The sequence below is a fragment of the Oreochromis niloticus genome, linkage group LG7 (genome assembly GCF_001858045.2).
Source record: "Oreochromis niloticus isolate F11D_XX linkage group LG7, O_niloticus_UMD_NMBU, whole genome shotgun sequence".
Taxonomy (NCBI): domain Eukaryota; kingdom Metazoa; phylum Chordata; class Actinopteri; order Cichliformes; family Cichlidae; genus Oreochromis; species Oreochromis niloticus.
Window position 1 is genome coordinate 20646118 of NC_031972.2, and position 23083 is coordinate 20669200.

At 41.5% G+C, this 23083-nt stretch overlaps 2 protein-coding genes and 1 non-coding gene across 3 annotated transcripts; 2 read left to right on the forward strand and 1 right to left on the reverse strand.

Moving 5' to 3' along the window:
* The first annotated feature begins 3841 nt into the window (after window positions 1–3841).
* Window positions 3842–7879, forward strand: zmynd19 (zinc finger, MYND-type containing 19). Its single transcript, XM_003455565.5, has 6 exons — window positions 3842–4196; window positions 5238–5297; window positions 5383–5489; window positions 6180–6320; window positions 6474–6654; window positions 6747–7879. The coding sequence occupies exons 1-6, from the start codon at window positions 4146–4148 to the stop codon at window positions 6888–6890; spliced, it is 684 nt and encodes a 227-aa protein (XP_003455613.1). The 5' UTR covers window positions 3842–4145; the 3' UTR covers window positions 6891–7879.
* Window positions 7880–11839: 3960 nt separating this feature from the next.
* trnak-uuu (transfer RNA lysine (anticodon UUU)) lies at window positions 11840–11912 on the reverse strand. Its single transcript has one exon. It is a non-coding gene; the product is annotated as a tRNA-Lys (tRNA).
* A 7124-nt stretch (window positions 11913–19036) lies between these two features.
* On the forward strand, window positions 19037–22644 carry tmem141 (transmembrane protein 141). Its single transcript, XM_003455564.5, has 5 exons — window positions 19037–19210; window positions 19377–19443; window positions 21322–21405; window positions 21530–21640; window positions 21866–22644. The coding sequence occupies exons 1-5, from the start codon at window positions 19157–19159 to the stop codon at window positions 21925–21927; spliced, it is 378 nt and encodes a 125-aa protein (XP_003455612.1). The 5' UTR covers window positions 19037–19156; the 3' UTR covers window positions 21928–22644.
* The last annotated feature ends 439 nt before the right edge of the window (window positions 22645–23083 follow it).

A 23083-nucleotide genomic window follows, 5' to 3' on the forward strand; every position in this document is an offset into this window, starting at 1 on the left:
ATAAAAAATAAGAAAAAGCAACAAATCACAGAGGCTTGAATCTTTGGTATAACTTACAAATATACATCTTAGAGCAGATAACTCAGAAGGTGGTGAGGAAATGGTGTTTAGAAAACCTCCAAAGTGCTAGAATGTCTTAATATTTGTCACTGATTGAGATAAACAGGAACAACCACAGATTTCTTTTCAGCAATGTAGCCAGGCTGCTAAAAGTCAGAGCTCTCTTGAACCAAGTATTACTTTAATAGTAATGATTTAAAATGACTTAGGTTAATGACCTCCAGGATACAAAGTATTGAATAACCAGGCCCCACCATATGTTAAAGACCTCATAATTACCATATTATCCAAAGAGAATACAGACTACAGGCTTACTTATTGTTCCTTGGATTTTTAAATGAAGTTTGGGATGCAGATTCTTCAGCTTTCAGATCACAATCCTGTGGAACAAGCTCCCAGTCTGGATTCAGAAGACAGATACTCTCTAGGCATAACAGTTTCTGTTCTGATAAAGCTTCTTGTTAGGGTTCGACCAGGTGACCCTGGGGTTCCTCTGCTGCTGTAGTCTCAAGCTGCTTGGGGGACTCTGAGGATTCCTCTTCATTCCCATCTTTTCAGTCCCCATCTGAAAAGATGGGAGCATGTCCATATTTCGGGTTTTATCCTTTGTCTCTATACTCTTATTTTTCTCTTCTCATTCTCTTCAATCCCAACAGACAGCAGCAGATTGATGTTTTCCTGGAGCTTTCATCATGTTAAAAGGGAATTTTCCCTTCCTACTGTTGCCAAGTTCTTGGTGTTTGTGGATATCTGTAGGTGTTAACTGTACAAATGTCAAGACTAAAACATAAACAGAACCCACCACAGACCCTCTGATTTTGATACAACCTGTTGTACACTGCCATGTGCTGTCATGTGAAGAGGAAAGTTTTCTCTTAGCCCCATGGCTGGTTCTCGAGGAATTAAGGGGTTAAGTAGCACCTGGATGTTAAAGACGTGCATTTGATTTACTGATAATCAGATGTGACGACCTCTGGAAAAGCACATATATTGGTAGTTTGCTGGATAGTTTGGAGCATACATGTGTGTTCATGCAAATCCACCATCTGCACATTGATTTGCAAAGTCAAGCAAACTACAAGACCTGTGGAGCAATGTCCTTTGGACAGACCAGACCAGATTGGAGATGTCTGGAGAAAACCAAACACAGCATATCAGCACAAATGCCTAATACTCTCTGTCAAGCAGAGAGGTGGGAGATGTGGGGGATGTGGGCTTGTTTTGCAGCCACAGGAGCTGGACGTCTGTCAGTCATTGAGTTGATCATGAACTCCTCTGGAGAACAAATTATTCTAGAGTGAAATGTGAGGCCAGCTAAAGCTTGATTAAAACTGAGTCATTCAACATGACAATCATCGCAAACACAGCAGCAAAATTAGACTCCACTTCTGGTAATTTTATTTTATTTTTTCATGTAAATCCTTTTGATTATTCCTGCTAACAAATGAACAGACAAGCATTTGAACAAAGTCTTCTCGTTCATTTGAACAGAGCTGGTCAGCCTGTCTGTTGAGGCTGTCTGTCCAGGACAGCTAATGCTTAGCTACAACTGGATCATGCAACAGGACAATGAACCCAAGCAGAGCAGCAAATCTGCACCAGAGTGGCTGAAAAAGAAAAGAATGAAGGTGTTGCAATGGCTCAGTCAAAGTCCAGACAGAAATGCTGTGGTGTGACCTTAAGAGAGCTATGTGTAAACGAATAGTACGTCATAAAGAAGAGTGGGGTAAGACGGATAGACCCATACAGAAAACCAGTATTTCAAGTTATAGCTGCTAAACGTGGCTCTACAAGCTACTCAGTCACTAGGTCTACTTAGTTTTTCACAGGAGGGGATAAGGACCTGTGAATTTCTGTTTCTCATGACTGAATGCTGGCGTGTAGAATTACAGCTTACTGTAGCGTGATTCAACACACATAACAAAAGACTGAAATGAAGCAGTATTTGGAAGTAAAAACTGAGCTGAAATAACTGAAGCAACAAAATGAAAAAGATCACTCATACGGGAACAGTGCATTTATTTTACACCATATCACCATTGCTGACAAACACAGAATCCAGTATAAGGTGGTGAAAAGCCAAAATGTAATGGGATTGCGTAGCAACAAGTGGCACAGAAAGTTTGACATACATGAAGGAAGAAATGCCTTCCATTAAGCCCATTGTTCTTTCAGTGGGCTGGTTTCAGTCATTATGCAAATGTACTGTTTATAAGATTGGGGAAACCTGCAGTCAGTTGAGACTGACGAAGTCACTTGGATGAGTGACGAAACGTTTCTCCCACAAAACGCTACGTCCAGATGAACAGAATCAGCTTTTGGAGATTTACTTACCCGGGTGATTGAGCATGCATCAAGACATTATGCAGTCAGTAAGTGATTGTAAAAAGAAACCGATCTTTCAAAATCTTCAAAGAACTATATCAGGTTCAGTGTGTCTGTGTAGGTTCACAGTCGTCCAGGTCATGGTAGGTCTGGCTAGGTCAGCTATATTCCACACATGTAAAGAAAGCTCTTGAAACATGTGGTTATCTCAACTGGGCCTTGATTAAATCATCAAAGGGACAACTAGGGACAAACAGAAAGACAACTGGACAGCAATACTGTTTACCCTTGTGTAGCAGGTTTGTCAGAGAAACTTGGAAGAATTTTCTCCAAATTCCCAAACACAAGGTAAACAACATAGTGTATGCTGGGCAGTGCAGTGAGGCATGTTCATACCTCAGTATTAGAGAAACCAAACTGCAAATAAACCACAAACACATGGGCCCAAGACTCATCTCTAAGCCTGCACTTAAAGCACAATGGCAGGTCTTTTGAGGACGCAAAGTGTTCACATTTTGGACCGAGATGGCAGATTGCTTGAGAGAAGAGTAAAGGCACCCATCTACATCCACTGTAAACGACCATCGTTGAACAGAAAGGGTGGTTTACCAGAACATAGTCTTGAGGTCCCTTCCCAGGCTCTTAAACCCCCTTCCACATTCAGCCTTGACTCAGATGACTTCAGTGGGTCACATGGTTGGTTGAGGCAAGATCCCACAGTGATTTCACCCATAACCCCGGGTGATGGTGAATAGTTCACCCTTTTTTCACACCTTGATGATGTGATGACTCACATGATCAATAATTGGTTAATGACCACATCCATGGGACACAACCCTCACTAAGGTTTAAATAACCAGGACTCTCCACCTTTTGTTAGTAAAACAAATTAATCAATGAAAGATCAAACATCCTCACAAACCTAAAGAACAGCAATTACCTTTTTAAGCTCTCCATATCAGGTTTTTCAATTTGTTTTTTGCTCCTTAGATGCTAAAGTGATGGTAAACTATCATCTGAACACTGGCCAATTTTCTCATTTTATTATTTTTTGTTCTTGCATTGAGCTATAAACTGAATACACTGTGTACTTTATCCTTGATCCTGGACAGTAAGTGGCTCAGCTTTCTACTGACTTTTTTTTGTTCTTTTCTCTTTATTGTAATTATCTCTATTTTTCCAGTCTTAATGATGTTCTTTTATCCATGTCTACCAGTTTCTTTTATTCCACTGGGCTCAATGTTTACCTTATGAATCATTGTTAGCCTCCTACGCAATGCACATTCAATGCCTGTCGCCAAATTTAGCAGCAAACGACGCATCATGACGTCAAAGCCCTCTGCAATAATCCCACCCAGACATCAAACATTTCGCGCGAAAATGGCTGGAAGTGGTCACGAGAGTGTGATGACGTTGTAACTGAAAACGGGCGGTCTTTTGAAACTGCCGCTTCCTATTTGGCAGCGTAAGGTGACGTGTTGTATTAAAAAGCCTTAACGCCACGCTTGATTGGACGCTGCGGTTAGAGGTTCCTCCCGCCCCGCCCCTCCCAGCAGCAGCAGCAGCAGCTTGTTCGGCTTTCCTGCGCCAGCGGCGGTGTGTCACCGAGGCTGGGCTGCTGCCGGAGAGATCCGGACTCAGAGAATATACCCAACCATTTAACGCAACCTGGCAACCGGGGCTGAGAGGCGAGTTTTGAACCTGAATACAGTTTAGGCTGGACCCTGCGCCTCTTCTTGTCGCCACCGCCCGTCCTCCTGATGTCGGATTTCAAGCTCGGGATCGTACGGCTCGGCCGTGTGGCCGGGAAGGTGAGCTGGATCCCAGGGCTGCCATGTGCGGCCGGGGGAGGGCCCGCGGGGAAGAGAAAAGTCACCAGAAAAGACATAGTTAGCGATGCTCAATCAGCTCTAGCCAACCGAGTTGATTATTATGAAGCAGTCGCAAATGCGGGAGTAGTTCGGCTTTACCGATTTAAAGGCGTTTGAGCGGATTAGAAAAGCCGGCCGTGCCGAGCCAGACTGGTTTCTCAAACTCCGCCGCTAACGCTAGTTAGCATGTAGCGCGTTACGCTAGCCGCTGGCTAACATTTAACGATCAAACAGCGCCAGAAACGTAAACACGTGCTCAGTTTTTGTTACAGCCGCTGTCGGTGGAGTGGAAACCCCTCGGCGGTCGTGTCATACCCAAGACTCGGAGGTGCAGTTAGCAGAGCCACGCTAGCCTTGTTACTAGGATTACCCTCAAGTGTCGGCTAATGAGGAAGCCATTGCCATCAACTGATTCTTTTGTGCAGTGTGACAAAGCACCGGCAGGACGACACTGCCCAACATCTGTGCCTGTGTCGGCTTTGGCTTTAATCGTACTAATTAACGCTTGAAGCAGAAACTGTGGCGAGCGGTGGGTCAGAAAGCGCTCCCAGCTGCTGCCGCTGGAGTCACGGGACACACTGGGAATAAACCGTATTTGAGCCCTGACCAGCCGGCTGCCCACCTGCTGAATGACAGGGCTCCGGTCACTCAGCTGTAAACATGTCACTCGTGAAAACGCCACACACACATGCAATCATAGAAAGAAGAAAGTGTCACATTTATAGGTTTCATCTGTTTGATGTTGTGTTGCTGGAGAAGAGCTCAGATGTCTGTGAGACAGCTGGGACTGCTTCATAAAGGTGTTGCTGCTGTGCATGTGTAAAAAGTTTGGAAGGTTGAAACCTGTCCTAGAAGTAGTGCCCCTGTTTATGACTCTGCTAGTGCTAATTCACAAACAATGAAGCTCCCCTGAGAGTGGGGATGCTGTTGTTGCAGTTGTAGGTGTAAACATGAAAATAACCCTGAATTGTCTTATTTCAGACAAAGTACACGCTGATCGATGAGCAGGACATACCACTGGTGGAGAACTATGCCTTTGAGGTAAGTGTTTGATTTTTCACTACTGCTCTGATATCCGGATACAGTTGAGGAGAAAAAATATAGAGCGATGTTTTTCTGTTTCTAGGCACGCATGGAAGTAGATGCAGATGGCAATGGAGCTAAGATCTTTGCTTATGCTTTTGACGTCGGCAAAGGCCGCTGGGCAGGAAGGCCGCTGCACGAGCTGCTCTGGTAAGTCTGTTTAAACTGTGTCAAGGCGTTTTTGTTTGTTTTGTTGTTGTTGTTTTGTTTTTTTTCCTTTGACGCCATACCGTAGTCGTTTACACACTGCTTTAACAAGCGACAGGTCTCAGGTTTGATCTTTAGCTCATGGGCTTGAATCTGGCATTTAAAAATAGACAACCTGCCAAATCAAACATGTGGAGCTGCCTGCTGGAAGTAGCTTCTTCTGTGGTTGTTTTTCCTCTGCTGGAAAATCTGTGAGCATGCTTCTTGTGAAAGCACCCTCCATCCTAAGGCTCATCTTAGTTTAGTCAGTCTAAAATTTGTCAGATAGGATAAGTGGGTGCTGATGAGAATTGCTTCAGCTTAACAAAAGTAGGGGAAAGGCTAAAATTGCAAAAGGAATTCTTTCAGGGCGGCGTCACAGGTGTCACTTAAACCATCAACTGTTTAGCGAGCCAGCTTTCCACTTTCATCACTAGTCGTGAGAAATGGAGGTTGTATAGTAAACTAGTGCATGCTCAAGCTCTGTAGAGGACTTGGCTTTCAATGATGCTTCATATACGTCTTCAAAGCTCAAGTTCTGAGCTAGCATCAGCTCCTTACTGAGGAGTCCTTGGAATAAACACTCTTCTTATCCAAGATCAGATTTTTGCCCTGCTGGTTGCAGATTGGCTAACTTTTAATGTCTTTACCCAGGGAGAAGCACAGAGGAGGCATCGCCCCTAGTTTTCAAGTTATCCACATCAACTCTGTCACAGTGGACAACCGACTAGACAACCTGCGACTGGTTCCAGTAGGCTGGAGCCCTAAACCAGAGGAGATTTCCAGCAAGCAGAGGTAAAACATTGGTTATAGGTACATGTGAAAATGCTAGAAAGGACAAACCGGGCAGATGTTAAGGGGAAATGAGTCTTAAATCCTTTTGTGATTTATTCCAGGGTTATCCAAACAAGTAATGCATGCCTAACATTTCTCATGTTATCTGTACAGAGAGCAGTCCCTCTACTGGCTGGCCATCCAGCAGGTACCAGCCGACCCTGTGGAGGAGCAATATCTGGAGCTGAGTCGCACACGTTACTACAACGCAAATGGGGAGCTGGTGGAGGAAGAGGAGTGTTCCTGCACCTACTACGAGTGTCACTACCCTCCTTGTTCGCTCATTGAGAGGAGGGTATGTATTCCAACTCGTGTAGCAAAGCATTCCCATTCGAAAGCTTTGTGCTCTCAGAGCCAAAGATGATCTTCTTCCTTGTCTGTCCACAGCTGCGGGAGTTCAACATATGCGGCCGCTGCCAGGTGGCGCGCTACTGCGGGTCCCAGTGCCAGCAGAGGGACTGGCCGGCCCACAAGAAACAGTGTCGTGAGCGTAAGCGGGCGCTGGCCCTGGAGTCTGAGCCCGAGCGGTGATCCGTCTTCATCCTCACTTGGAAGGGGAGGAGAATGATCATCGGGGAGGGAATGGGGTTACACTTGGGAAGGGGAGCGGGGATTAAGTGCGACGTGGGGTGGGGGTGGGGTGGGGGGCTTCCTGAGAAGAGACAATGTTGATTGGTTGAGTGATTGAAGGAGTTCAGGACTGAGAAGACGAGGGCACGGAGAATAACGCAAAAAGACATCTGCCACTTCCCAGGACTAGTAATTCTCCATAGCTTGCTTTTCATGTGGATGACAGGGATGGGATTGTTTGTTTTTATTTTGTTTTTTGGGGGGGGGGGGGGGGTCTTTGTTTTTTCTCGAGGGAGAACCTTGGGCACTACCTGCTGCTACGGTTTTGTATGTAAGGAGGGGAAAGTCATCTTGTTGATGAACTGAACAAGCTTCTCCGGACCACAGTCGGAATACAGACCGCCGTCATCCCGTTGGGTGTCACGTCGTCTGTCCAAACAGGGGACTTGGGGGCTGCAGCATCTGTCGTTCAGCTGGTACAATGGGACATGGACCTTTTCACTGTATCGCTCCCTTTTCTGACCTCTCTCGTGCACACGGCTGCTGCGCTCACAGTCATCGACACTTTAGCTGCCATCGCCGCCGCCTCCCTGTCTGTATTCCCCACGCAGCAAACCATGACACAGATTATCAGAGATTTCACCGAGTCACACTACCAGTATTGAGTGAATGTGGGCGTGCATGGGTGGATGTGTGTGTGAGCGCGTGTGCTGCCAACATGTACAAAAAGGACTTTGAGGTGGTCACCATTGCTAATGAGTCGAGGTTAACGGACATCTTTGCTCTACTTAAAGGGGGCCATATTACTTAATTTAAAAATGTCCTATTTAATTATAAATTGGTGGTCTGACAGTAAGATCATTGTTCTGTAATAAAGTAGCTGCCAAATAAAGGCGTCACTTTTTTATTTTTATATATATATACATATATATATAATTTTAATGGTTAAAGACTTCAGTTTCAGTGCTGGAAGTAGTTGGGTTTTGTTTGTTTGTTTTGTAGGTTTTTTTTGTTTTGTTTTTTTTTTTTCTTTGAGAATTTCCGGTTAACATTTTAAAAAATGTGGTTCTATGGAAGCTTGTTTCTGCAATGTAAAAATAAATAAATTGAAAAAAATAACTAAAAAAATAAAAAAAAAACATGTTGAGATTTTGACTTATGAACTCAGTCTTCTGAGAAAGTGACTGGCTTTTTTTTTTTAAAATAAATTTTCTACTTTGGCAGAAACCAGCTTCAGTACGACCAGTGTTGTTGATGCTCTTACACACAATTTGTCCCAGTAAAAGTGAGCACTGATGGCGTAATATAAAAGCAATTATTATTTGATGTTCAATGGCTCAACCTGTAAGAATGATCTTTACCAAAGTCTTCTCTGACCTTCCGTAGCTTACCACTCCTGGTATAAATCCCTCTATGGTTCAGTTTGCTGGGGGGTTTTTTTTTTGGGGGGGGGGGGGGGGGGGGGTTGTTTCTTCAGTTTTATTTTTTCCAAACAGACACCTGCCTTTTCAAACTGTATTTTTGCATCTCCGGGGTTACACTGTATGTGTGCGTTGATTGGCGAGGAGGAGCTAGTGCTCGGTTTCTCGTGTGCGTATTTGCGCTAAGGGTTATTTTTTTTGAAGAAAATCTATCAATGGAGCTATATTTATTTAAAAAAAATTGATTGTGAAACTTTTTTTTTGTCCTGGTGATATTTGAAGGCATAACAGTCATCATTATAAAAAAGTGCTCATTGTGGGACCTTTTTTGTTGTATATCTGTGAGGTGATGAGGTTGGATGGGAGGGGCTGAAACATTTCATCGCTGTTACTTCATTTCTTTATTTTACTTTCCTGATTCTAGATGGATGATTGAATGATTGAGTCCTGGCTGTTGCCTTCCCAGTGTTTTTTGTTTTTTTTTAAATCCCATGAGAACACTGCACACAGTCATGTCACAAAAAAAAAACAATCTTCCACGTGAGAGACGTCTTGGAGTGTAAAACTTGAATCCCTCCCACGACCCTCTTTTTGTGACTTTTATTTTGGAAAGTGGTTTGATGAACTGAACCATTTCCTGCTCTGGGGTTGTTTTTTAAGACACGGTGGTCCGTGTCGACTTTATCCACAAATCACTTGCCTTCCTTGTGTTACCTACAATGCACACCTGCTTAATGTGTCCTCTCGTTTCTTTGGGGAGAATTCCCGAACACTTAATAAGCATGTGTACATGTGATTTATTTGTTTTTCTTGTGTGTGTGCGTGTGTGAATGTGAACAAGTTTTTGAACACTGCACTAAAATTTGGCTCCCATGTTGGCGTACCTGTCATAGATGAGGTGAAGGGTGTGCTGTGGATTTGGACAGAGTGTACAGATTGTGTCTAAAAAATTTTTTTTTTTTTGGTAAGAATATACGCATTAATCACCTAGAAATAAAGAGCTACAATATGTGAATGGAAGTACAACTGGGATAACCGACAGTTGCTTTTCCAATGTTAAATGATAATAAATAAAAATGAACCTCATTTGGTGGAGTTTGGTTTGATGTGCATACAGGGGCCGCATACAGGGATCTGAAGTGAGAGCAAGGAGCAGGTGGAGGTATGCACTGCAGAGATCACAAATAAAAGTCAGTAAAAGTGAGACAATGTGAATGAGAGGGAAGGTGGACAGGTTTAAATACCTGGGGTTGACCATCCAACACAATGGACAGGGCACAAGAGGGGTGAAGAAGGGAGAGCAGGCAGGGTGGAGTGGGTGGAAAGAGAAGGTTTAGAGGACCGTAATGAGACCTGCTGTGATGTATGGTTTGGAGATGGTGGCAATAACAAACAGGAGGCTTGAGGTGCAGATGCTCAGTCTTTCTCTGGGAGTTAGCAGGATTACAAATGAGTACATCAGATGGACAGCTCAGCTTGAGATGGTTTGGACATGGTTTTGGTGCAGAGGAGAATCAAGGCAGGAGGAAAAGAAGATCACAGAGGTGATGGAGGCAGATGATCCGCTGTAGTGACTCCTGAACAGAGCAGTTGAAAAAAGAAGTCTGCTGATTCCTAAAGTGTCTTTTGAATATCTGAACCCTTGGTATCACAAAGAAATGCCTCCAAGTACTAGAATAATTCATTAATTGAGTGGAACAAATGTGTAACTTTTGCCATGCCCCGATCAAAATATACTCCAGTCACCAGTTCTCACCCAAGTTATACTTGAAAATGTGCTGCTTTTCTGTTTAACTTGAATTAATTAGTATTTTATAAATAGTTTTGTTAGTACTACTGCCTCAAAACCATACAACTTTGCAGGTGTGAACATCATAGTCCACAGAGACTCCTGCTTGACCTCATCTGGCAGCCTGTCCATCACCATCGCAAACACAAATGAACTCAAAGTCAATACGTGATGTAATCCAACTCCCCATCTTAAACCTAAGTGTGTCAATCCAACTGCACTCCTCACCGCTGTCTCACCACCCTCATTCCAGACTTCCTCATGCAGTACCACAGTTCCTCTCTTGGCACCAGCCATAATGTTGCTCATCACTTCTTTTCATAACTGAGCTTTAACAACTCTTTTAGTTATTACAGTGCTGCACATCAGCCTTCTTCTTGACCATCAATGCCTCATTTTTTCAGGCATGGTGTTAAACAATCTGGTCTTAAAGGCAATTGCTCTCTCTCTCCTCTTCATAGCTGCCCTCACTTCCTCTGCACTTTCTGATTCTCTAACTTTCCTCCATCTACGCACTTAATTCATCAGCTCCTCACCTGTACTTACCAAGTCACCAGGGCCCTATATTACGAAGCTCACTCAGTGTACCCGGGACATCTTTCCCTTTTCTGAATTCACTTGCGATCGAGATGAATGGTCACACAAATAGGGTGGCATTGGCAGCATCTGACAAATCAGAAAAGGAGGAGGGAGGTCCATGGATCATATGACTTTTCATCCACAGAAAATCATCCCTATGAGTGCCACCTACTCCAGAGATGTCATCAAAGGTAATTAAAAAGATCTCTGAAGAGCATAAAAATATACCAGCAAAATCCATCACTGCTGTATCTCCAAAAGTTGAATCTGTTCATCTGGACGTAGCGTTTGGTGGGAGAAACGTTTCGTCACTCATCCAAGTGACTTCTTCAGTCTCAGCTGACTGCAGGTTTCCCCAGACCTTATAAACAGTACATTTGCATAATGACTGAAACCAGCCCACTGCTGTAAATGCAAATTCATCTGCTTAATTCCAGTTAATGATTTTGTCACTGAGTGAGCTCCCAGCGCTGTTGATTATTTCTAAGGTGACAGCAGCACATTAGATCTCTGATACTTTAAACTGGATCCATTTAAACATTAAAGGCTGCTGTCCCACAGCTTGATAGAGAAGACGTGGACATCGCTGCAGTTTGTCGCAGATCAAAGTCCAATGAATGTGATTGGTTGAACGTGTTTCCTTTGTGTGTTTCCAGGAGTGTAAAACAAACTAATCAGCAGGTTAGAATGAAGCAGAACAAGATTTATAATATTTTTTATGTCATTACATTGATATACGAACGTTACCGCGACAAAGAAACATTACACATTTATAAAAACAAAAAAACAAAAACAAAACGTAAGCCATTCGTGCTGTCAGCGGGATCTTGCGGGATTGGTGATGGTATTTCTGGAGACTGGATTGGTTAGCAATCAGTGATTTAATACCTGTTGATCTCTAATCTGTATCTTAACTTGTTCCGGAGCAGGTTAAATTTACAGCATAAATTACCATCATGCTAAGGAGTCAACTAACCTCGTAGTACAGAAGAGCCGGGGCTAACCCTGCAGTTACTTGGACAAACCAAAATCAGGCACGGCAGCAGAGTCCGCTCGCTACTACTTCTTTCTGTATTGTTTCCTCAACTTTCAGCTCTGTTTTCTTCCACGTCAAAATCTTTCGCCCGAACAGGGACTTGAACCCTGGACCCTCAGATTAAAAGTCTGATGCTCTACCGACTGAGCTATCCGGGCTCTGACAAATGTAGCCGAAATGTAGATCTTACCAGCATGTAGTGCATTTAGTTTTTTTTTTTTCCTCAGGTACGCTGTATAGCTTTTCATTCAGCTCAAAAGACCTCCTGGGGTGAAATATCCTTTTCATTATTATTATTGTTTTAATTTAGACCAAACCAAACTCACACAAATACGCATGTCCTGTAAATAACCCACTAAAATTAATACTTTAAATACAAAAACCAGTTTAAAGTGCAGACCTGTTACACCATTGCTTATTTTCTGTCATGTATATGATGTCTGAAGAGATGCATATAAAATGTAGCCAAGTTTGCAATAATGACGTCAGCATGTGTGCAAGCATTGCTCAGTGCCGCCTGAGAGGGGCAGCCAATCAGGAGCAAGTTGCCTTAAATGGAGGGAAAGAGATTATTTTGAACTGTGAATAAGCAAAGCTAGTCCACTTTAAATAAAAATAAATACACTTAAGAGTATCAAACCCAAAATTTGACCAAAAACATACCAGGTGTGTTATTTTACCCCAACTGTCTGAGGCAGAGCTTTAACTATTTTATCACTCTGTTTCAAGGGAACAGACCCGGGTCTTAAACAGAGCCACTGGTTAAATCAAAGAGAAAGGAAGAAAATAAGTCATCAGATCAGTATTTCTTTTCAGTTACATTTGACATTTTATTGTGAAAATTTGCTTTATTAGTTATAGGCATAAACACAGAGAAGCTGAGAAGGTTAAAGGGGAAGTCGCTCTTTAATGGAGCTGCTGTCTTCCATCACGTTGCTTCGGCACTGACTGAATCTATTAAGCCTGTTAACTCACTTTTAATCTCAATAATTATGCTCTTATTGTGAAAGTATTATGAATAATAAATCAAACCTTATATGTGTCATCACAGTCACCACCTTGAGAGCTAATGCTTTCTTACAGTCTATGCTTCATGTATCTCCAGCGGCCCTCCGCCCTTTGTTTTCTCTCCTCTGTAACAAGCAACAGATGTTTGGATGCTCTGCTGTGGCCTCCTGGTAACTCTACCCTCGGTGTTGTTTCTTGGGTCTCAGCAGCTGGATTCTTTCCATCTGCCTGTTCTTTTTCTTCTAGGACAGAAACTGATCTCAGGTCTTTAAATCTTTTAGGCCACTGTGGTGTCAAAGGTCAACAGACCGGTCACAGACATCAGCAGAGAGTCTGGGCACTTGCAGATTATTGAGATTTGATCTATCTGACATTTTTGTAGTGCTAATAAGAAGAATTTTTATTTCTGAGTATAGATTAGCGACCATTTTAGTGAAGTAGTAAAACAGTGAAGCCCAGTGGTACCCAACAAAGGAGATAAATACAATCCTGAATGAAAAGTTTGATAGTTCATAGACTGCATTTTGTGCGGAAAGCACCCCACATGTGGTGGTTTAGGTGCCATTTGTTATGTGTCTGCTAGGCAAAGAAGTTTGGGTAGCACTGGATAAACCATGTGAAGCATCTTTTTAAAAGGTCAAGATAACATCCGAATCACCCAGAGGTCAGGTTCTACACATACGCACAACAAAGAGGAGAAAACCTTATGCATATGGAAATGAGGAAAGTGTATTTCCATAAGAATACATTTTTTGCTTTTGTGTGTGTGTGTGTGTGTGTGTGTTCCTTGTCTACTGCACGACTTAATGCTGGTATTGTCTGTTGCTCTAAATTGTGGACCTTTACCACTGCAGAACATAAATCTCCTCATTCATGTGTAAGTACAGCACTTAAATGTCTTCAGACTGGGGAAAAATCTTAAATGGACCCTCTCTAATATATAAGTACTGCTTTTTTCCATCCTGCCCCGAATCCTGTGGCCTCTGCTTGTCTATACAGTTCCAATAACTACTGTGGAATCCCTTGAAAGGAAGATCAGTGGCTTTCTTCGTAAGTGGCTGGGACTTCCCCTGCAGCCTCACCAGCGCTGCCTTGTATGGGGCAAGCAACAGCTTGCAGTTACCCTTCAGTGGTCTCACAGAAGAGTTCAAGGTGGCTCGCACACGAGAAGCCCTACAGCACAGAGATTCTAAAGACTGCAAGGTGGCATCAGCAGGTATTGAGGTAAGGACAGGAAGAAAGTGGAAGGCCGAGAAGGCAGTTGAGGTGGCAGAGTCATGCCTAAGGCAGAAAACACTGGTGGGGGTCTTAGCAACAGGGGGAGCAGGCTTGGGGTACTTCCCAAAGGCCCAGGTCAGCAGGGCACAGGGAAAGGAGAGACACCAGCTACTCCAGGAAGAGGTCCGAGCAAGTGTGGAGGAGGAGCGAGTAAGTAGGGCCTTATGTGGCAGGGAGCATGGACAAGGTGGGACAGCACCTTGCAGCGTAAGGTCACCTGGGCAAACATCATGCAGGCAGACTTCCACCGGATCCGATTCCTAGTGCAGGCAGTACATGACACTCTGCCAAGCCCAGTAAACCTCCATCTGTGGGGGAAGAGCGAGACACCTGTCTGTCCCCTGTGCTCTGGAAGAGGGACCCTAGAACACCTCCTTAGCAGCTGCCCAAGGGCCCTGGCCGATGGTCGATATCGTTGGCGGCACGACCAGGTGCTCAGAGTAGTTGCTGAAAAGATTGCCTCAGCAATCAGCACCAGCAAGCACCATCATGCTCCGAGGAAGGCAATCTCTTTCATTAAGGCTGGAGAGAAACCGCAAGTGCGCCTACATTTAACAACCGGCCTCCTCTACACAGCCTCTGATTGGCAGCTACAGGCTGACCTGGGTAAACAGCTAAAGTTCCCACAGCACACTGCAAAAACATCCCTCCGGCCAGACATGATTATTATTTCTGAGGCCTCAAAACAGCTGATCATGCTGGAACTCACAGTGCCCTGGGAAGAGCGGATCGAGGAGGCCAATGAAAGGAAATGAGGAAAGTACCAGGAACTAATGCAGGAGTGCAGGGGAAAGGGCTGGAAGACTTTCTATGAGCCCATAGAAGTGGGTTGTAGGGGCTTTGCAGGACAATCACTCTGCAAAGTCCTAGGCCGGCTGGGCGTGGCTGGGGCAGCCAAGAAGAGGGCCATCCAGGCTGTGAGCGAAGTGGCAGAGAAAGCCACAAGGTGGCTGTGGATTAAGAGGGCTGATCCGTGGGTAGCTACTGGTACGCAAGTCGGGGCCTGATCATCCCCGGCTGGGTCGCCTGGGTGAGGGTGTATGATGTTGTGAGACCCGAAACACCTGATGACCCCAGGATACATCACTGAAGATGCGTACCAGTGCATCCAGGAGATGTGTCTTTTAATAGAGAATGGCTGTTTGTTGTCTCCCATGCTATATATTTTTTCTTATTGTTGAACTAATTTTTTTACTTTTTTTTCTTTTTATTTAAACAGCATCTATGTTCAGCGGCCACTTCATTAGGCACACATGCTAGCGACAGGCCTGGACCGCTTTTTGCCTTCAAATGTACTTTTATTCTTTATGGCATAGGAAGCATGAAGGCATGAAAGATATAAGCAAGGTGCTGGAAACATTCCTCAGAGAGTTTGGTCTATATCAACATGATAGCATCACACAGTTGTCATAGAGGGCTCATGAAAGGCTGGACATGGTCAGCAACAATACTCGGGTAGGTTGTGGTGTCTAACTCCCTCTAGGTGGTGTCGGAGAGGCGGATGTTGTCCAAGATAAAGACAATGTTGGATAACACCTCCCACCCACTCCATGACATGCTGGTCAGTCACAGGAGCACGTTCAGTGAGAGACTGAGATTACCGAAAAGCACCACTGAACGACACAGGAAATCATTCCTGCCTGTGGCCATCTCCCTGTACAACTCATCCACTTAACACACTGTTTACTGCAACAGCTACACCCTTCTTCCACATGTTCTTTTCAGCTATTTATTAATAAGTGACTTTTATGTATATATATGCCTGTATATATTGTGCTATTCTTAGTTAGTGTATTATTATTATTATTATTATTATTGAATCTTTATTTTGAACATGTTAAAAAAGTACAACAACATAGAATTCAAAGAGACAAATAAACAAAGCAAAACAAAAGGAAAACGAGCAACCACAACTACAAATAACTTTCATGTTCAAAAAGGAGCAGGAAGAAGCATAAGCTTATTTAATCCCACCCCTTTTCCACTATGTAGTAATGAATAGACTACAGAAATACCTCCTTGCAATTACATTATATGTTATGTGTATTTTTTTTTTTATTAATTTATATATATATATATATATATATACATATATATCTATGTTTCTATCTATCCATACCTACGTATATACACATACACACATATACACATTTTCAATAACCCCAGTAACACCTCAAAGGATACACAACCTACAGATATATATACCCATACCAACATACCCGTGCACCCGCGCACACATGAAAATATTGGACAAGAACACCCTATCAACTCTCTACCTCCTCCCTGTACCCTGTAAAAACCATATCCTTAAACCGCTTTTTAAACTGCACCATGCTCGGACATTGCTTCATATCTTTACTTAGTCTGTTCCACAGCTTCACTCCACACACAGAGATGCAAAAACTTTTTAATGTTGTGCGGATATAAGGATGTTTTAAAATTAATTCCCCCCTCAAATTGTATCCCCGTTCCCTTTTAGAAAACAGTTTTAGAATATTGTCAGGAAGCAGGTTATTTATTGCTTTATACATAATTTGTGCAGTGAGAAAATGAACCAGATCTGTGAATTTTAGAATTTTTGATTTTAAGAATAGTGGATTTGTATGATCTCTGTAACCAGTTTTATGGATTATCCTTATGGCCCTTTTTTGTAATATAAAGATTGATGATAGCGAACATTGGTAAGTATTGCCCCAAACCTCTGCACAGTAATGCAAATACGGTGCAATCAGGGAACAATAGAGAATGTGGAGTGATTTGTGGTCCAGAATGTGTTTTACTTTACTCAAGATTGAAACACTTCTTGAAATTTTGTTATGTATATGATTTATATGAGACTTCCAGTTTAATTTATCATCTATAATCACACCAAGAAACTTATGTTCAAGTACTCTTTCAATTTCCACACCATCTATATGAATCTGCGCTTGTGCATTTCTAAGGGAATTCCCAAATAAGATTATTTTAGTTTTACTTAGATTTAGAGATAGTTTGTTCCTGTTAAACCATTTTTTAATTTTGCACATTTCTGAAGTAACTGTATCCAGCAGTTCCTTTAGATTCCCCCCAGAACAAAAAATATTTGTGTCATCTGCAAATAATACTAATTTTAATATATCAGATACCTTACAAATATCATTTATATAAATAATAAATAATTTTGGACCCAGTACAGAGCCTTGTGGAACACCACAAGCAATGTCCAAGCATGATGAGGAATGGACACCCAGCTTCACAAATTGTTTCCTATCACTTAAATAATTTTTCACCCAGTGCAGTACAACCCCCCTGATCCCGTACCGTTCTAGTTTATTAATTAATATGTCATGATTGATTGTGTCGAATGCTTTCTTGAGATCCAGAAATAGTCCAGCTGCATACTGTTTCTGATCTATAGCATTTGTAATCTCCTCAATTGATTCGATTAATGCCAGAGATGTTGATCTTTTTGATCTGAATCCATATTGACTGTCAGAGAGTAATTTATATTTATCTAAGAATTTGTCTAATCGTTTATTAAACAGGTTTTCTAGGATTTTGGAGAATTGTGGTAGTATAGAAACTGGCCTGTAATTTGTGAAGTGGTGTCTATCCCCAGTTTTATACAGCGGCACAACTTTAGCTATTTTCATTTTGTTTGGAACTTTTCCAGTCTGAAATGATAAGTTGCAAATATATGTTAGAGGTCCTACAATTCCTTCAATGACCTTCTTGATGATTATCATGTCAATATCATTACAATCAGTAGATGTTTTATATTTACACATGTATACAGTGTCAATTATTTCTTTTTCCTCCACTGCTGTGAGGAACATTGAGTTAGGGTTCCTATCAATCAGGCTTTCACTACAGTCTACTGATGGCAGTGACTCAGGAATTTGTTCTGCCAGATTTGGTCCAATATTTACAAAATAATGATTAAGGCTGTTGACCACATCAGCACTGTTTTCCATAATATTGCCGTTGTCAATAAAATATTGAGGATAACTTTGTTGTCCAGAATTATTTTTAATGATACCGTTTAAAACATCCCATATTCCCTTCATATTATGTTTATTGTTGTTCAATGTTTTACTATAATACTCCTTTCTACATACATGTATAAATATTGTCTGTCTTTGTTAATGTTTGTTTATAATGGAGCACTGTAACGAAAAATAATTTCCCCTAAGGATCAATAAAGTATTCTGATCCTATTTCTGATTCTAAATGATGCTCAGTTTGTACTAAGGGGCCCAAAGTGTGCCAAGAAAATATCCCCCATATCATTACACCACCAGCAGCCTGAACCGTTGATACAAGGCGGCATGGATCCATGCTTTCATGCTGTTTACATCAAATACTGACCCTATCATCCAAATATCAGAGGAGAAATCAAGATTCACAAACCCAGGCAAAGATTTTTTTTTTTTTAAATTTCTCAGAGCCTGCATGATTTGTAACCTCAGCTTACTGTTCTTAGTTGAAAGGAGTGGCAGTCTGCTTCTAGGTTCGGTATGTTATGTATGTGGTTCAGAAATGTTCTTCTGCATACCTTGGTTTTAACAAGTGGTTATTTGAATTACCATTGCCTTCTTATCAGCAGCTCAAAGAGTGGGTGTTTTTCCTCACCCAGGTATTTTCTCACACAGAACCACTGCATATTTCCTCTTTCCACAGAGATGGCTGTGTGGGACAATCCCAGTAGATGAACAGTTTATGAAATCCTGAGACCAGCCAGTCTGGCACCAACAACCACACCACAATCAAAATCTGTTAAACTGCCTTTCCTGACCATGCCCACCACGTGGTTGGCTGATTAGATATTTGCGTTAGTGAGTATATATTTCATTCATGTATGTATTATCTTGTGTTTTTCTTTCCTGCAAGCAACCTCTAAAATGCAAAAGCAACCTCTAAAATGCTACGAGTTACCTTGAGTGCAGTACCACTCTCCCTCCATTAGATGTCGCCACAGTTTTGTACAGATTGCTCTATTTTCCCTTCTTCTCTGTTTGTTGTTCTCAAACACGGAACTTTCATAACAGTACATCTACAGCAAGCTATGGACTAAGAAGTTAGTGAATGAGCTAAAGTGGTTATTTCTTATTAAAAAAAACTTACCTCTAGCTTCAACATGGTTAATCTGGGGCTCACCAAAGTGGACGACGCGTTGGTGGCCAAACATCCGGTGGGTTTTTTGTTTGTTTTTATGCATTTTTATTACCTGTGTACTCTGGAGGACACTGTCCCTCTGCACACTTGGAATAAACCAGCAGCTGCTCACTTTTCCCATAGGTAAAACAGAAATGTGTAACAAGCTCAGGTGAGAGCTGTTTTTATTTGTTGTCTCTCAGGGTTTGGAGAGCTACGCCGCCTGTCAGTCTCATGCTTTCATGAAGGGGTCTGGGACCTTTGTGCTGGGTAATACCTTTATTTACTTATTTATTCCAAGTCACATACTTAAAATAAGAAATATTTCAGTCCATGTTCAATCTTTGACTTTCTCATATTTGTACATTCTTAATGCTTTCATCCAAATCCTTGTTGGTTTTGAACCAGTTCGTGCTGCTGTTTTTATGTGTAATTCTGAACCTCAGTTGTTATCATTTTTTTCTGCATTGTGTTGAGATTTCTAATGAAAATCGAGACAAAAAAACCCCAAACAAAAAAACAAAAACGTGTTAATATATAGGGTAATAATTTTGTTGTTATTAAATGTTTTTGCAATACAGTCTTTTTTTTTTTTAACCCAAAAGAGCGATCTATGATTTTCATAGAAAATTTACTTTGCACTAGTTTTCCAAATCTACCAGATTTTGTTTTTGTCAAATCAATAAATTTATAGCGTTTTAGTTCAGAGAGCCGGACTAAATAACAAAAACATTATTTTGAGTTGAGATTAAAAAGTTATGAAATTTGACTGGGTTAATAAGAAATGACACACAACTGTAAAAGTAAAACGACCTTACTGAAGTAAGGTCAGCATGAATATAGGCAAACATTACAGATGACCGGATTTGCAGACAGAATATACCACAAGAGGGAGCTGTATTCTGTAAATGTTTGTGGTATCACGCAACATGATCCCACTGATCTCAGCACAGGGAGAAAATGATTGTATTATTAAAGTTAAAATAACTATTGTTGTTATTATATCTATTTATGTTTTTGATGTTGCTCTTTAGCATCCTGGACTGTTTTTGTTTTTATGCCAGCTGTTCATAATGTAAATGTTTCTTAATGAAGAAATGATAACAGAAATACATTGAAGGATACCTAAACATAGCTCTAACAATATACTCACTGATCACTTTGTAATGTACACTGATTTAACTGTTTCTTAATGCAAATATCTAATCAGCCAATCACACGGCAGCAACTCCGTGCATTTAGGCATGTAGACATGGTCAGGACGACCTGCTGGAGTTCAAACTGAGCATCAGTGTGGGGAAGAAAGGTGAAGCTGCGGTTCTAGTGAAATTTTCCGTAACAACCATCTCTGTGATTGATAGAGGATAGTGTGAAAAAGACAAAATATCCCATGATCAGCAGTTTTCTGGGTGAAAATACCTTGTTGATGTCAGAGGTTGGAGGAGAATGGCCAGCATGCTTTGAGCTGATAGGAAGTCTAGAGTAACTCACTGCTTCAGTAACTGACCATGTCCGTTCCTCTGTGACCACAGTGTAACCATCTTCTAATGACTGACACAAAGGTCAGATCATCTCGAACTGGTTTCAAGAACAAGAAAATCAATCCAATAGAGCACCTTTGGGATGTTGCGGAACGGGAGATTCACATCATGGATGTGCATGAGTGTGTGATCATGTTGATATGGACCAAAATCTCTGAGGAATGTTTTGAGAAACTTGCTGAAGTTGCCACAAAGAAATAAGCCATTTTTGAAGGCCTTGTACTAATAAAGTGTCCAGTGAGAGGATATATGCCTTTTTTTCCCAAGGGACACTAGCACACCTACCACCCCCCAAACAAAAGCTTGCCTGTTTGGCATTTTCAGTTTTATTCAGAGCCAACAGGAAACATGGTGAAAGAAAGTGTGGGAATGACAGTGAATGTCCAGTCAGCTGGGAATCAAATCCAGTGCCCACTGCTGATGGCATTTACCCGTCTGTGTCCTACCCACTCAGCTGTCAGGTCATCTGTCATTTTAGGTTTAACCTAGAAATTAGTTTAATTGGAAAAAAAACAAAACAAACCCTAACAGCAATAAGAAAATCTGCACAGTTACAAGTGTTTCTCCTTGCTTTTAGATGTGACAGTGAGTTGTGTTGTTGGTGCAGGTGTTGCAGGTTTTTTTGCTATTCAGAAGGCCCTACAGAGGAAGCTTCCTTATCCCCTTCAGTGGAACCTTCTCATTTCAATAGGTCAGGAGTAAATTATTTGAATTGCACTATTAAAAATACATAAAGAAATTTATTTAGCTCTCAAATGTAGATCTTACATCAGTGCTGCCACTGAAACCTCTGTCTCTCCCCTGTGTGGTCTCAGTGGCATCATCAGTGGGCAGTTACGCAGTGACTCGTTGGGAAACACAGAAATGCTCAGACCTCTGGTTGCTCCTAGAAACAGGCAAAGTCCCAGACAGGTCGCCACCTTCAGGTGAGCACAGTACAGAAATGTATGAAATGTGAATTTAATGTTGTATTAACTTGGATATAAGATTTTATGTTAACTTGGATATGCGATTGAAGAGTCAATCTATTGAGGTATATAGATTGAGGTATATAGATTTATGGTCAGAAAAGTTATCAGTGCGAATCACTTATGATTCACCAAGTGAAGACCGTATACTTCATCTCTACCTTTCTTTTTACTATCTTTCAGTACCCCAACAAGAGGAACCAACAGCACCACAGAAGACAAAATATGGCGACGTGATGGAATGAAAAAGTTTCAAACAAATTTTGTTATCTACAATATAAAGATTATAAATATGTAAAGAGAAACAACTCAGGGGTGCTCTGCACATTTCGCATGGCCCACATGATTGTGTATTATATTTATTCTGCTTGTGGAGATCTTAAATTTCATAACAGTCTGAATGTGTGGATTAAAAAAAAAACCTTGGGTTTTCCTGACTCAGAGGTCAGGAATTAGTTGTGGGATTTTAGTAGGAATTAGATGTAAAGCTTGTGATCCGGTGTTGTTGTTATTAATATTTGGATGTGTTGGGTTGTCGTGCAACAGAATTAACAGTGCACTTCCAAAACCAGCTTCTACTTGTTACTGTAAAGCTAATGGTGTAGAGCTGCTTATTGGAGTCTCTGGTAGGAAAAACCAGTAAATGACAAGCAAGTTACTAACCTTTTATTTAAACATGTGCCTGAACTACGCAGAGTAAATCATGTGGGGACAGTTCTTCCTTTTAAATCCTTGCCCTCTTATAGTAGCAGCATATTAATCCTGACAATGTTTAGCTTTCAGCCCCTGGACGTCTAATGGTTCAGGTGTGCTGTAATAGAGTCTTCAGGTTACCTTTTTTGTCTGCATTAGGACAGACTGAGAAGAATTCAGTGTTTTTCCTGTAAAAGCTTTTGCTTGAACTCCATTCTGCTAATAACCTTGTAATATTTTCTTCAATAATATGTAAAATAACAAAGTATTCTGTTTTTCATTATTTAAACTATACGGCTACTATTTAAAATATACAGTACCAGAACCGAAACATGTATTTCATACATTGCATTCATTCCACACATCCACGCATCAGAGTGAGGAAGAAAGGAGATTTAAGTCATTTTAAATGTGGCATGGTTGTTGGTGCCAGAAGCGTCTGAATATTTCAGAAACTGCTGGGATTTCCCCACTCAGCCATATCTAAGGTTTACAGAGAATGGTCTGAAAATGAGAAAATGCCTTGTTGATAGTAGAGGTCAGAGGAGAATGACCAGAGTACTTCAAGCTATTGTAGATGGACAACAGCAGCAGAAGACTGCTGTTGGCTATTAGGCTATGTTCATGCAAAAAGAAGACTTGCATTGTCATGCCAGATGCAAAACAAAATCAAATGTAAATATGAATAGACTCACTTTATCGAGCTAT